The following is a 14,835-nucleotide window of genomic DNA, read 5'->3' as shown; positions in this document are numbered from 1 at the left end:
ATATAAACCTCTACTTTGTCTACTTAAATGTCGGGACGCCCAAGCTCATATGCTAGGAAAATTGACAATATCATGGAAGTACATACGAACATGACAGTTCTAATTTTAGTTCGATCAGCAAAGACAAGATCCATTGCAATTGAAATAAAGATTCCAATCTTCAACATAGATTTGTTAAAACTAGGAGAAAAGTATGAAAGATACTCTAAAAGTAGCAACTCGAAACAGTAGAATGGAACGGCCGTGTATCTATGCAATTGAAGATATTCATTATTCAGTGTCGTCATATTCTCAATAAAATCTTGTGCCGCATCATCCTCAAGTTCATCTTCAGTTAAATTAATATGATCAGATTCATATAGTTTTTCATACTCGACGTCTTCTTCATCATCATCATCATCATCGTCATCTTGGGCGATTGTTTGCTTTGATCTATTTTGATCATCAGCTATGGCAACCTCAGTATGGTATGGTTTGTACAACATCAATGTCTCTTCTTCTTCTCTAATAGCTGTATCATTGAAGTTGGCAGATTCTCTACTGTATGTGCGGTTTCTAATACCATCAGATTCAATGAACCTCTTCCATTTGATTTCATTCAATTGTACCAATACTTCCTTTGATCCAATTCTTGAATCTGAAGAACCTCCTGAGCTGGTTTTATCACCCTTAATCATCACATAAATTAAATCTTTAAAATCACTCATACAGTCATCCACTTTACCCTCTCGTTGGATGATTTGCTCTTCAAACCATTCACTAAAACACTCAAATGTCAATGTAGAATACCAATTCAAAATTTTGTTTCTTGCCTCCTGTGGATCATTTTCGTCTCTAACAATACCAGAAAATGGCAACTTCCCAATGCACAAATAACACAAAATCAACCCTAATGAGTAGATATCACTTTGATATGTAAAATCATTGAAAAATTTCTTGCTATCACCACCTAATGTTGGATCATTGGAATATAGCCACAATTCTGGAGCGGTGAATTCCAAAGTACCGGTATTCCCTTGTCTATCAGTCAACTTTTCCAACGCAGTATTGTGTCGTTTTTCGATAAACTTTCCTTCTCCAAAATCAGAAACCAACACTTTTGGCAAATCAAAAACTCTTGATTCGAATTCTTCCAAACTTGAGAACTTCTGTACATGATCTTCAAACTTTCGGTACTTGACATCTAATAAACAATTGGATGGTTTCATATCTCGATGTAAAATACCATTTTTATGTAAATAATTAACACCGTTTGCTACATCATGAAAAAACTTCCAAATCTCAAAAGTGGTTAGCCATTTCAGTTTATTGGTGTCCAGTTGGCCCATTTTCTCTGCTCTTCTCTTCTTCCGCTCTAGTTCCACCTTTTGTTTCCATGTTAGATTTTCTTCAACGGTAAAATTATTATTGATCAAATCTTCTAAATGACCACCATCACAATATTGTTGCAAAATAAACACATAAGGGACAGTTGTTTGTCTTGATTTTTCATTCAGCAGGGACGAGGGAAGGAAATATGCAGACAGATCATCCAATTCACCCATTTCTAACCAAACATGGTTGTACCGAATCAAGTTATTCTCATTGGCTGCGGTTGTTGATAATTCATATAATATTAAAACTTCATTTAAAACCTGGTCGAGAAATTCAAATTGATCTCCCACGTTGATTCTTTTCACTGCATAAGTTCCTAAGTTGATGTCATTCAACACGTGATTTACTTTGTAAACCTGTGCGTGTGCCCCTGACCCAAGTGTGAAAGGATCGATTTTTTTGAAAAATCGTTTGAAATATCCTTGATTAAAAATTCCATCAGGTAATGGAGAATTCCTAATAGATGGTTTCGTTGTTCGTTCTTCGGCAGTAGGTATTTTCCCCAATAGTTTAAAATAATCTGTATGCATAAACCCTTGTGAGAGATACTCTTTAGGTAATGATATATTGAACAAACTTCCACTTGATTGCGACCCCCTTCTTCCAGAAGTGGTATTAGGATATTCGTTCCAGGTGAACCCACAATTTGGACACTTGGTAAGACCTGATGAATGAGGGAATTGGTCACTTGTAAATGATTGTGATGATGTTCTTGGTCTGTTATGATTCTCAGACCGTGTATCAGGGGTCATAGTGGATACCAAACTAATTGTATTTTCTTGTCGATCATGTACCACCAAAACTCCATCATTTGGATTATGATATAGTACATCTTTATTCCCATTATTATACGGAATTACTGACATACTGGGCTGTGAAGTAACTTTTAACACGCATAAATAGTAATATAAATAAATTAATCAATTGTAGTAATATTTTTTTAAAAGAAAAAAAAAAGAGAGAGAAGTTCGGAATTGTCTATAGTTATTTATTTGTGGAGACTCGTAGCAAAGTGCAAGGAACTTTCGCGAACAATTGTAATTTGAAAGGTTACAAAGAAGCGCATACAAAAATGAATCTACAAAAAGCGAAAACAAAATTGAAAAAAAAAATAACTGGTGATTTATATATTTTTAAAAAAAAGGGGGAGATGGAAGCCTCATCGGTTATGACGATTGCCTTAAGCGGAGCATCAAATTAAGTAGTTTGGTTTCCATGTTATACTTCTCATCTGGTGATAATGTTGATAATTCTTCGTTGGACAAATTTTCAAGCATAGCAGTTAATTGGACCGGAGAAAGACGTAATTCCTTTTCTTTTACAGTCTCTGACAGAGGTTGTTGAGACTGATCAATTATACTTGCAATTGGAATGGTCTTGATTGGCAGTAATGGAGTTCTGTTATCCGTGGTGGAAACTATGGTTTCTGTTTGGATAGCCACACTATTGTAGTCAGCTTCGGACCGTACATCATTGTTGTTTTCAACTTTTTGCTCTTCATTAATTTCTGGAACCTCTGCGTTTTCAATCTGAACAACATCGTTATCTCCGTTGTCATGACTGTTAGATTGATTATTATTGATTTCTATTGCAACTGATGTAGTCGATTGCTCATTTTCTTCGTCACTTTCTTTCACCTCGGTATCAGGTTCCATCTCACCGTATTTGCTTTCCTTTGTAGATGTTTCTCCAGAATTATCAATCTCTTGATTTTCTTGTGCTAAAGTCAGAAGTCCATGTTTCTTTCTCTTTGATAAAGTCATATCATCAGATGGATCTTCAGCTCTGCGTTTCTTATTTGTTCTACCGACAGTATCACTTTCTATTTCATCATCTTTCTTGCTTGCTTCTCGAAGATCCAACTTAAGTGAGTCATCTAGTAATATTCTTCTCTTATTAATTTTAATTGGTGAATCCTCAATTGGTGATAAAATTGGTCTTTCGATCTGAGTCAATTCAAACGCACGCTGAATTGCGGATGGGTACATTTCTTCATTTTCAGACAGGTCACCATCCTTATTTTCTGGCGACTCTTCCATTACATCATCCTTAATCTCATCTCGAGAAATATCATCAGCAATGGTTGTAACCTCGCCAGCATTGTCCTCTTCATTCTCCTTTTTACCCTCTTCTAATTCTGCCTTTTGCTCACCATCTGCATAGGTGACTGTCACAGACTCAACAATCAGCACATTGTTCTTCAATTGGGCATCTACTGTTTCCTCCTGTATCAACAGAGCCTCTTCATTGTCTGATGTTTCTTTGGCACCTACATCACTGTCTTCGGTCTTTTCCTCTTCGTCTACTTCACTTTCCTCATTTTCTACTCTTGCTTCCTTCTCATTCTCCTTCACTTCTATTTCTTCCTTCTCATTGACTACTTCCTCTTCTTCTTCTTCTTCTTCCTCTTCCTCCTCTTTTGTTTCAATTATTTGGGTACCAAGAAATTCAGCTGATTCAGATTTACTTACCAATTCTAAATTACTAGCATCATCTTGTTGTTGACTATCTTCAGGTCTTTGTCCATCTTCAACTAAATCGTCGTCAACACTTACAATGCTTTCCTGTGTACTCTCTTGTGATTCCAATTCGCTTTTACTGATTATCCTTCCTTCAACCAAACACATGCCTCTGTCTTCCAAAGCTGCCCTGAATTCGGGAAATCTTGAGCAATCCTTTCCAATCAAATTGCTAACATCAATGCCTAAATCGGCATAGCATCCAATCAATAATTTATCAATTAATGGATAATTGTCAGACTGATCCATCTTCTTGGCTAAATAGTCTTTTAATAACAGACAAACTTTAAATAATGGTTCACCCACAAACTCCAACGCGGTCAAAAAAACTTGATCCAACAATGGGAAAAGTTCCACATCAAAATCTTGGAGTGTCAAAAATTCCAACATTGGAATGAACTTTGCTTTCAATACCTTTCGAAGTATATCAATTGTAAACTGGTGGACGTGTTTATTCGGAGCATTCTTTACTAATACCAAGAAGAAAACAACAATCGAGATGTTCCATTTCTCAATATTCAAGTACTCAAAACTGTTTCGCATTTCTTCTGAATCAGATATAACAATGGATTGAATTATCCTTTTAACAAAGACATCAAAACCGGCATCTAAACATTGACATATTTCACCGTATAGGAGTAATTCTTGTTTGGAAGTATCAGTTGCCCTTTTGTTCAAGATATCAATAAATACATTCTTGACTTCATCAGTGGCAGCACCCAGTTGTAAATAATCTGCAATGAAAATAAGTACTTTCTTTTGTGAAAGCGATTGAATAATTAAATGAAATACTTCCAATGATTCTTCTTTTGACAAGGTCTTGGAACAATTTTCAAGTATAGGAAGATAAAGATTGTAGTTTATATCATTTTCGTCATTCTCGTTAACCCTTCTGATTAGCAAAGAAGAGGTGAATGTGTCATGCAAGTTAACAATCAATTTGATAATCAAATCATGAGAAAGTGCACGTCTTTTAAATAACTGGTTCAACACAATTGGGATGTTATCGATTATATCATAAGTAGCAGCAGAAATTGTCGATTCACTGCGTGTAATTGATTTGATACTTGCTAAGAATGCTGTGAAAAATCCAACTTTGTCCTCTACTGATAAATACTCCAGTTGGAAAACCAAAATCATATTTTGCATTATTCGATCAAACTTATCATGAACCCATCTAGATGGCAAAGAATTGATTTCAGTAATTGATACAGGTTCATTTGATAAACATCTTATTTCATTGAAATTTTTTTCATTGATTGGTGATGATGGCTTTAATAATCTCATTAACACTTTCAACCCCAATTGGTTCATTCTGGCATTTGATGACCCCTTCTTGAAATAAAAATTAACAAACACAAATTGGAAAACCTTGTCCCACAAGATGTGCAAATATTTTGTACGTTGTTTGATTACTATTGGGTTGATAATAGAATATAATATTGCAATGAATAAATTGTGCATTGTATCGATAATTTCAACTTCCATTTCAGCTGCATTAAAACTGTGGAACAAATAGGTGAAAAGTTTGACCTTTGGCTTCATAGCACTGTTAATCAAAGTTTGTTTTGATTTTGCATTTTGTGATCCCATTATTATTGGATCTAAAGCCTTTCGTATATCCTCCGCATCATCTCTCGATAAATTGAAACAGACTGCCTTCCAACAACTCAACGCCAAGACTCTTGCATCTGGATCCTGTGAGTTGAAACAATGTTTGGTAATTTGTAGCCACTTATTCAAATGCTCCCATTTATCAAAAGATGAACCCGCATTTCCAACCAAGACTGTCAACGCTACCCAAATATCCATGGCTGCTTTGAACTGAGACTCACGGATTAATTCCTGGAGTTTATTTAACACCATATCAACAACCTTGGTATCCTGTGAACTTACCAGGTCAGAGTCTAAATCAATAGACTCACTACTTGCCATTGACTTGGTTTCTAACGGAACTGGTGATGATAAGAAACGTCTCACATAAATCATGACCGTACGATTATCCAAAAATGCTTTTGTGACTTCTAATAAACAATGTACACCGATCGTGAAGCATTTCAAGTAGAATGGTGATCCAATTTGACATATGTTCAATAACAACATTCCAAACCATTGATGAATATTTTTTGCCATGATATTAGGAAATAAATTAACAAAATTCTTGAAACAGATAAACTGTTCCGAGATCAAAGAAGAACTTGGGAATTTTGTCATGTTAATCAAACTGAACAACATCTTTTCGGGTAAATCACCATTATCAAATAAAAGCTTTCTTCTCTTGGCGCCCAACTTGCAGTCCTTGATAATAACCATGTATGAAGATAAAATGGCTTTTGAAACTTTGGCATTAGTTAAAACATCACAGGCACGACGATATGCCCAATCAATTGTTTCAAGTGGGATCAATTTATTCAATTCTTGATCTAACATAAAATAACTCAATAATTTCAATGCTTGGTTTATCACTCTTATACGAAATGGATCACTTCTGGAGATGCTTTTATTTTCTTTATTCACATCACTGTCATATAAGAAGTCCTCAATCAGTTCTATATCTTTGACGATCTGACTTGTTAAAAGTACAACATACTGTTTTGCTGATTCTTTTTTGGTTGGACTAGTGGCTTTCTTTGAAGCCGGGCTACGTTTTCCACGCTTGCTAGGACTAGCAGCCAAGCTATCACCAAAAACACAGGAAAATAATCTAACAACATTATCAGCTGTGTTTGTCTTGTAAATACTGTTTAATGTAGCATAAACTTCAAACCTCTTGTCAAAATCATCATCTTCCAATACCATGATACAACCTTCAACCAAATAATACAAATCAGGTGAATTTGCTGGAAGCTGAACAATTGTACCCTGGAGCCAGAAATTTGGATTCTTGGGACCGTATGATTGGCTCTCTGTTGGTTTGTCCTTCTCCCATAATGAAGTATTGTTTGGATCTACCAACCCAGTATATAAATTTAAGTTACATGCTTTTAAAATGGATCTACCCGAAGTTTGGCTTCCCTCAGGAGTACTTGGTACATCTGAAATCAAATCGTCTGAAAATGCCACACTTTTCTTTCTTTTTGTTGGTGATGAAGATAGAAGGTTCTTTGTGGGAGTTATATTGTTTAATTCTCGGTTTATCAGTTTTATTGGTGAAGAATTTAAGGAAACAGACTCCTGTTTTATCGAATCAATAGTAGTATCCTCTTCTTGTGCAACAGGCTGAGTCTTGGTAGAATCTTCTTTCTTTCTCCTGCTGGATCTCCTTCTAGTCACTTTCTTCTTTGTTAACAGTGGAGTTTTCGATTCCCTTTGCAGTCTTCTCCTTGTCAATGCCATTTTTTTTTTAAAAAAAGAAAACTATTGGGAATTCAACTTGTTGATATTTGTTTGTAATGAATCGTCTGAACTTGTGAGTCTTCGCTTTTTCTCTGTTTTTTTATATTCTGGCGTAGAATTCTTAATTTTTTTTTTCTCTTCCCTTTCACGTACGCGTCTCATACGATTGGTAGCGGTAAAATTCCCAGTCTCGTTTTTTTTTTCTTTGTCTTCATTCTTTGATTTCCTTTTGTTTTTATAATTTTTGCATCGTGTATTTTACAGGATGCCTCTATTATGTGTTTCTATGTAGTCTACAGAGTACAGCAAATACGTCTTAAGGAAAAACCATCACGAGCAATGTTAGAAGATATTTCTTATTTCTCATCATTACCTCCAGTTTCAATACCTTGATCTGATTTAGCAGGTTCTTCTAATTCCGGTTTAATTTCATCCAGTTCATCCTTTGGTTTTTCAGCTTCAGGCTCCTGCTGTAATTGTGGGGTAACGTGAGACTCCTGTAAATCTGAATTTGTGTTCTCTTTAACAAGTTTCGTTCTCTTAGTATCATTTGCTTCATCTTTATCTTCTTCCAACTGTCTTTTGCCTTCATTCTCTGTGGCTGCATTCCCTTCTGCAACATCCGGCATATCTTCATCATCACCATCTTCTATATCATCTTCATCAAGTTTGATCTCTTCTTGATGTGATAACATTTCCTCTCTAAATTTTTGTGCAGCATCAAACCAATTGTTTGATCGTTCATTTCTTAATAATCTCCAGGAAAGTAATGATTTCTTTTCTAATAATTCATGCTTGGTATTGATATCGTCTGTGCTTGATAGTTCATAATCAATATCTTCGACATTTCGTTTTGTATCTTCAATTGCAAATGCATCGACGGAATCCAATTCAGATAGTCCGCGCTTTGTTCTCATCTTTCTAGTGACTTGTGGTGTAACATAAGTGTTAAAGTATCGTGAATCCTTGTAGCGATACACATTTTTAAAATCTTCTGATACTTTCTCAAGTTGTTCAACTGTTGTTTGTTTATCAGCTAGCAATGGCTTTTTGGTCTTTGGATCTTTACCATATATAACCCAACCCCACAAATATTTTTCTGATAACAACAAATGTTGTATGAAGTATGAATATTGCATATTAAAATCTTTGATAGCGCTTAGGGTTTCCCTTTTGGTTATTATGAATGTCTTTACAACTTCATCTGGTGCTGAAAAATCGATAAAGTGGTTCACATTTGAAGATGCACCCAATGAGTCTAAAAATTGTCGCTTATACTTTTGCAGCAGCTCTATAACCAAGTGGGCTACCACACAGATCAGAAATAAGTATTGCATTCTGGTTGTAGATTGTTTCATTGAAGACTCAAACAATAATTTATCTTCGAATTGCAGCTTTCTTTCTTTATTCTTAAACAAGGAAGTGAAGTAAGTTTCTGGAACATAAGTCAATTTTGAATACTTTTCCATCAAATATTCCTGTTCGTCATCTGATTTTGGGGGAACAATGTGGAATTGATCATGTAATGGGTAATCCATTCTGAATCGATACTCCTTGTTGATAATTTCCTCAGCAACTTTCTTACATTTGTCGGATAATGTCTTTAACTGCTTGTGGTTTTCTGGCTTTAAATAATGCAAGGGATCTCTCAAAAGCTTTTGAATTTCAAGTATATTTGCCAAATAAGGATCGTTCGATTGAAGACTCGGCGATGTTCTATTGGAGACCAGAAAGTATTTGTTTAAACCAGTATTATCCTCAAAATCTAAAATATTAACCACAAGAAAGCGAACTCTCGCATGAAATGTATCATTAAAACTATCTCGTTTGTAAGAATCCCTTTTACCTGATTCATCCTTGGACTGAAATTTATCCGTCAAATAATTAAAGGTATATAAAAGTGAAATTCTTTCTACGGTTGTATTCCCGAATATTTTGTTCATAATGACGCCAAGTCTTGATTCAAAATAACCCCAAAATCCTTCAATTGTTGCAGTAGAAATGGACATTAACAGTCTGGTAACTTGCCTCAAGCTGTCATAAAATATAGTATTGCATTTTAAATTCACATTTGCCGCATACGATAATTCAAAATCTAAAATCAATGCCAATGAATTAAAGAAATCGTGTTTTGAAGTGGTTTCGGATTGAATATAATTTTCGATTCTTGATTGAATTGAAGAATGGAATGCAGACAAAAGGATAAAATCTTGCACATTAGTATTTATACTTTCATTATATTGTTCAACTTCATTTTTTTGACTTTCCGAAAATTCATCGGTGGCAGTAATAGAATACTCCAATTCTATTTTCTTCAATACGTCCTGAATTTGTGAATTTCCAGTTGTAAAAATAGAGTCGTCCATTGAGTCTAAGTAGTATTCTTTTTCCAAATTCTTGTAATTCTTCTCAACTAAAGACTGAATTATCTTTAATACCGATTGAATGGCTTTATTCACCTTTGGATTAGTCGCCATGTTGTCTTATTCAATAATGTTCACTTTCAAAAAGATGTAGGTCCGACGAATTAGTATTTCCAGGTTATTTTTTGTTGTGTTTTTTTTTTTTTTCTTCATCTTTTCAGTGCTCTTTATGTGAACGGTTTTTTTCATTCACAAATAAAGCACAATGAAGACACCTACGATCGAGCAAACCTCCATTTGAACTATTCACACACACACACACACTACATACATGTTATTAGATTAGATTACAAATATATATATATACAGAAATATCATCCACCACATTCACTCTTTTCCACTACAAGTCAAACTTTTTGGATCGGTTTTTCTTCTTGTCTGATTGTTTCTTCTTGTTAAACTTCTTCCGTTCCTTGAAGTCCTCCTCCAACTGTATCCATTTCTCCTTGTCCTCTTCACTTGCCTCACTGGCAAAATAAACCTTCGACTTGATCTCCTCGAGAAGTCTCTTAAAACACAACTCTGCATTCATGTCTCGGTTTCGGCTTGTATCTGACTGGATTAGTAGTCCGCCAGTCTTGGTCACATACCGAATCCCCTTGTCTCGCAATTGTGCCTGCACTGGCTTCGGGATCCAGTAACACACCTGTGCACTCAACCAGAGACCTGGCTCTAACGACACCGTGGCTTTCGACGATGTTTTGTTGACCTTCTGCCCACCTGGTCCGGACGATCTGCTGAACGAGATGTCAAATACATGTGTTGGAATCTCGGTGTGTGTGAACGTGTCAACCCATTTCTTGGCCAGTTCAATCTCTTTCTCTGAAAACTGCTGAGCCGTGGAGTTGTATCTGAAATACGGTAGTCTGATGAAACAACGTGATGTAAGACCCACTCTGATCATTGTAGAGATATAGACAACGCAGAAATGTGATGACAGAAGTATAAAGTTTCAATCACTGTTTGTTTTTTCTTTTTGTATTTTTTTTTTGTGCATTAAAAGCAAAATCAAATACATACAAATACAAATACAAATACAAATAGAGACATGGGCTAGTACAATCACACAGATCTAAGCTTCATCCAAGACTTTGGCAGCAGATGAGACCTCCACAGAGGTGTTATCTGGCTCGACAAAAGTTTTCTTGACTTCACCATCCTCAACAATCAAGGCGTATCTCTTGGATCTCTCGTTACCGAAAAACTTGGAAGCATCAAACAACAAGTCGAGATCTTTGGTGAAGGCACCAGAAGGATCAGCAATAAATCTGATTTGTTGACCAGCAATTGACTCTAACAATTGGTCACCCCAGGCTTTGGTGACAAATGCATCGTTCACGGCAACAACAAAGAATTTCTGGTAGCCCTTGTCGTTGAAAGCACGGACATTCTTGATGAATCCAGGCACGTGGGACTTGGAGCAGCCTGGTGAAAATGCTCCTGGGACACCAATGACAATTGACTTGCCAGAGGCGGTTTCTTCGGCCAAATCAACTTCGTTTCCTGGAGATCCTTCGTAGACAGTGGTGTGGGGGATTTTGTCACCTACAGCAACATAGGTTCTTAAAGAATTTCTAAAAACATTGGCAGTTAATTGAACTCTAGGAATTGATCTGGCTAATGAATACATATTGGTACGGGAGAGGGAATGGGTAAAGTTGTTGTGTTGGTGGGAAGAGGAAGAGGAAGAAGATGGTATGAAAAAAAAAGTTTAAAAGAAAGTATAGGCTTAGGTATGGAAGAAAAATTAAAACGGTTCCTTTGATGATCAATGATGTTAGGGGTCTTTATTATTGGGGTAATTAGTATGATCGGTTATAAGAACACTTAGGAGAAAAAAAAAAAGCAAAAGCAAAAGCAAAATAGAGGAACATAAAACTGTGGTTCAAACAAGCAAACTTAATCTGAATTTTCACACCGCGCTTAATTTTACACTGCATTCGATCCGGCCAAACGAAGTGCACAGAATAATTAATAGCGAGAAAAAAAAATACCAGTTGTGAGTCAACCGCCTCTCCCCCCCCCATTGGTCTCCCCCAGCAAAATTTTCACTTTCTACAATCCCTACCCTTGATCTGTTTGAATTTAGAGCATCAAGCATGAGTAAACTAAAGTCATTGAATAGACAGTTTATTTCAAATCTAGATACCCATAAAGTTGTTACTGATGCCAAACGAAATCTCATTCTTTCAATTTTGAAATCTACTACGACTAAGAGGGAAGCAAAGAATTACTTGACAAAGTATCAGAACCAATTTGATTTCAGTGATCTAGATGCAAACAAGAATATAAAAATAGATGAAAACTCACTTACGAAGAAGAATTCCCAACGAGAGTTGTTCATCAATCGGTATCTCAATCAACTGAATCCATTTATTAATATCTATGATAATGAAGAGGTAAAACTACAGAAAGTTCCTCTTCGTTTGGCCATTTTTAAAATCAAATTCCCAACAATAACCATTAAACAATGGAAAGGTATTGCCGAAACATTTAAACGATTGATCACGTTGGGTATTTCCCCAATTATAATGTTAGACTATGATCATTTACCTTCAGATTCTTTTAAGAATAATGAACTTTACATGATTGATCAAGGAAATAAAATGTTGACATATTTAGGAAGACCTGAAGAAGAAGGTGATTTGAAAATAACTCTCCTTCGTTCACTCTTTACATCCCGTGGTGGACATCCTACTTTGGATAGTTTAGAACAGATTCTCATCCCGTTATATCAAGGAATTATCCCAATTATACAACCAATTGTTTACAATGCCGACTTGTGTAAACAGGAATTTTTAAGTTCCGATACTTTATTATATGGTTTGAGCTCAGCTTTGATTGAAAAGCGAACAACGGATTTGTTATCAATTGAGAAAATTGTCATGATTGATCCAAGTGGTGGTATTCCTTCAATCGAAAGACATCAAACAAGTCATGTTTTTATTAACTTATCGCAAGAATATTCGGATATTCTTTCTGAGTTGTATATTGGACATATTCAACCAAAGAATCGTGATACACATGTTAATAACTTGAACAGTATGAATAGTATTTTGACTTTTATTTATCAAAAATCTGGCAATGATGAAACCACGGGAATAATTACTACACCGGAGATTATGTCCGTGAATGACGATCAATTGAATCCAATTATCTATAACGTTCTCACTGATCGTGCTATCATATCATCTTCACTTCCAAGCACCAACAATAGAACTCCACAATTATCAACCACTATTATCAAAAAGGGAGTTGATGTAGAGATATTCGATGCAGATGATTATGATAAAAAGTTTACGCTACATAATTTATTTAATGATGGTTTAGTGGATAAAAAACGATTAGTTGAGTTGTTGGACGATTCGTTTGGGAAAAAGTTGGATGTTGATCCATATTTTGATCGTATTAATGAGAATATTGCAACTGTGGTGATAGTTGGAGATTATGATGGTGCGGCAATTATAACATGGGAATATAGTGAAGGAGATAAGATTGCCTATTTGGATAAATTTGCCATTGCCAAAAAGAACCAAGGATTGCCAGGACTTGCAGATGTTATTTTCAAAATTATACTTCAATCACATCCTGTTGAATTGATCTGGAGATCAAGAAAAACCAACCCGGTTAACAAGTGGTATTTTGAAAGATGTTGTGGTTGTATGAGTGCTCCTGAATCTCAATGGAAAATCTTCTATACTGGTGAAATTTTTGATAAAAAGATTGATAGATTCAAGAAAAAGAGAAAACTGTACTTAGAATCAGGTACCGTTAATATTGATAAAAAATTACATCAATATTCAGAAATTTGTGAAGGAATTACTCCTTCATTTAAGTAGATACAATAAACAATTAATGGTAAATATATTGTGCTAGTCACGTGGTACGTGTCACATGTAATTGATCCGACTTAATATTTTAGTTTGTGTTACAGTTCCTCGGCTTTTCTGCATAGTTTAAAACACCAAAGAAAAAATTAATATCTCCTGTTCTGATTTCCAGTTAAACCGAGCCAACTACCCAACAAAGTAAAAATAAAAAGAAGAATCCAACACATTAACAATATGCAAGATATGTTCCGTATAAATTTTTATAAAAATCCAGATTGTTCTTAAGTGTTGATAACTTTTTCTTTCTTGAAAGAGATTACACTATTTTAGTTTTTGTTAAAATTATCATGCTGAAATCAAATACTACTATTAGACAAAGACTGCAACTGAAACAGCAACAAGTTAATGAATATTCTTCTTTAAATTCGGAGACTCCTTTACAAAAACGATTACATTATTATCATGAATTAGATGAATGGCAACAAGATAATCATTTTATTAGATCAGGATATGTTAAACAAACAGATTCTTATAAAGAATGTTTAAATTCATTAACTTATTTACATAATGAATCAGTTAATATTTATTCCCATTTATTACCTTCTAGTATTTCATTTTGGGCTGTTTTATTTTATATCAATTATATTTTACCTCAATATTCTAATTATTTAGGAACTTGGGAAAAGTTAAATTTCCTTCAATTTGGTGCTGCTGCTACATTTTGTATGTTTATGTCTTCAACTTTTCATTGTCTAAAATCACATTCTCATAAAGTTTGTAAATTTGGAAATCAATTAGATTATTTCGGAATCATTATTCTTATCACATGTTCTTTAAATTCAATTGTATTTTTTGCTTATTATGATTATCCTATTCTTCGAAATGTCTTTGTTGGTTTATCTGTATTTTTTGGATCGATTTGTACGATATTGACTTTAGATCCGAAATTTGCTTCAGTGGATTATCGTCCATTTAGATCATTTATGTTTATTCTTTTTGGATTATCAGGAGTATTGCCAATAAGTACTGGGATTTATTTATTTGGCGTGGAGACAACTAATGAAAGATGTGGATTTTATTGGGTACTTGCCGAAGGAATTGGTTATATATTTGGTGCTGTTTTATATGCTGCAAGAATTCCAGAACGATTCACTTATAAACATCAAGAAGATCATGAATTAGAAACAAATCCACACAGTGGTATGTTTGATATTTTTGGACATTCTCATCAAATTTTCCATGTAATGGTTGTTTTATCTGCTTTTTGTCATTGGAAAGCATTAGTTCAAACTTATCATTATTTGCATTTGCAAATATTACCAAGCATGTAAGTTAGTAGTTTTGTATAGAATT

At 34.7% G+C, this 14,835-nt stretch overlaps 7 protein-coding genes across 7 annotated transcripts; 2 read left to right on the top strand and 5 right to left on the bottom strand. All coding sequences in view use genetic code 12, as the record gives it.

Moving 5' to 3' along the window:
- Positions 1-23: 23 nt before the first annotated feature.
- Positions 24-2,240, bottom strand: CTRG_04535 (protein kinase; the record flags this gene model as incomplete). Its single annotated transcript, XM_002550191.1, has 1 exon — positions 24-2,240. One exon carries the CDS (start codon positions 2,238-2,240, stop codon positions 24-26), a length of 2,217 nt encoding a protein of 738 aa, XP_002550237.1.
- Positions 2,241-2,540: 300 nt separating this feature from the next.
- Positions 2,541-7,229, bottom strand: CTRG_04534 (DNA-binding protein; the record flags this gene model as incomplete). The annotated part of the gene is made up of 1 exon (XM_002550190.1): positions 2,541-7,229. One exon carries the CDS (start codon positions 7,227-7,229, stop codon positions 2,541-2,543), a length of 4,689 nt encoding a protein of 1,562 aa, XP_002550236.1.
- Positions 7,230-7,585: 356 nt separating this feature from the next.
- On the bottom strand, positions 7,586-9,706 carry CTRG_04533 (uncharacterized protein; the record flags this gene model as incomplete). The annotated part of the gene is made up of 1 exon (XM_002550189.1): positions 7,586-9,706. One exon carries the CDS (start codon positions 9,704-9,706, stop codon positions 7,586-7,588), a length of 2,121 nt encoding a protein of 706 aa, XP_002550235.1.
- A 286-nt stretch (positions 9,707-9,992) lies between these two features.
- On the bottom strand, positions 9,993-10,556 carry CTRG_04532 (uncharacterized protein; the record flags this gene model as incomplete). The annotated part of the gene is made up of 1 exon (XM_002550188.1): positions 9,993-10,556. One exon carries the CDS (start codon positions 10,554-10,556, stop codon positions 9,993-9,995), a length of 564 nt encoding a protein of 187 aa, XP_002550234.1.
- Positions 10,557-10,724: 168 nt separating this feature from the next.
- CTRG_04531 (peroxiredoxin family protein) lies at positions 10,725-11,282 on the bottom strand (the record flags this gene model as incomplete). Its single annotated transcript, XM_002550187.1, has 1 exon — positions 10,725-11,282. One exon carries the CDS (start codon positions 11,280-11,282, stop codon positions 10,725-10,727), a length of 558 nt encoding a protein of 185 aa, XP_002550233.1.
- A 469-nt stretch (positions 11,283-11,751) lies between these two features.
- Positions 11,752-13,491, top strand: ARG2 (acetyl-CoA:L-glutamate N-acetyltransferase; the record flags this gene model as incomplete). Its single annotated transcript, XM_002550186.1, has 1 exon — positions 11,752-13,491. The coding sequence occupies one exon, from the start codon at positions 11,752-11,754 to the stop codon at positions 13,489-13,491; it is 1,740 nt and encodes a 579-aa protein (XP_002550232.1).
- A 338-nt stretch (positions 13,492-13,829) lies between these two features.
- On the top strand, positions 13,830-14,813 carry CTRG_04529 (PAQR-type receptor; the record flags this gene model as incomplete). Its single annotated transcript, XM_002550185.1, has 1 exon — positions 13,830-14,813. The coding sequence occupies one exon, from the start codon at positions 13,830-13,832 to the stop codon at positions 14,811-14,813; it is 984 nt and encodes a 327-aa protein (XP_002550231.1).
- Between the last annotated feature and the right edge of the window lie 22 nt (positions 14,814-14,835).

This window comes from Candida tropicalis (assembly GCF_000006335.3).
Source record: "Candida tropicalis MYA-3404 genomic scaffold supercont3.6, whole genome shotgun sequence".
Taxonomy (NCBI): Eukaryota; Fungi; Ascomycota; class Pichiomycetes; order Serinales; family Debaryomycetaceae; genus Candida; species Candida tropicalis.
The sequence above is the reverse complement of the archived record's forward strand: the minus strand, read 5'-3'. Positions and strand labels throughout refer to the sequence as shown.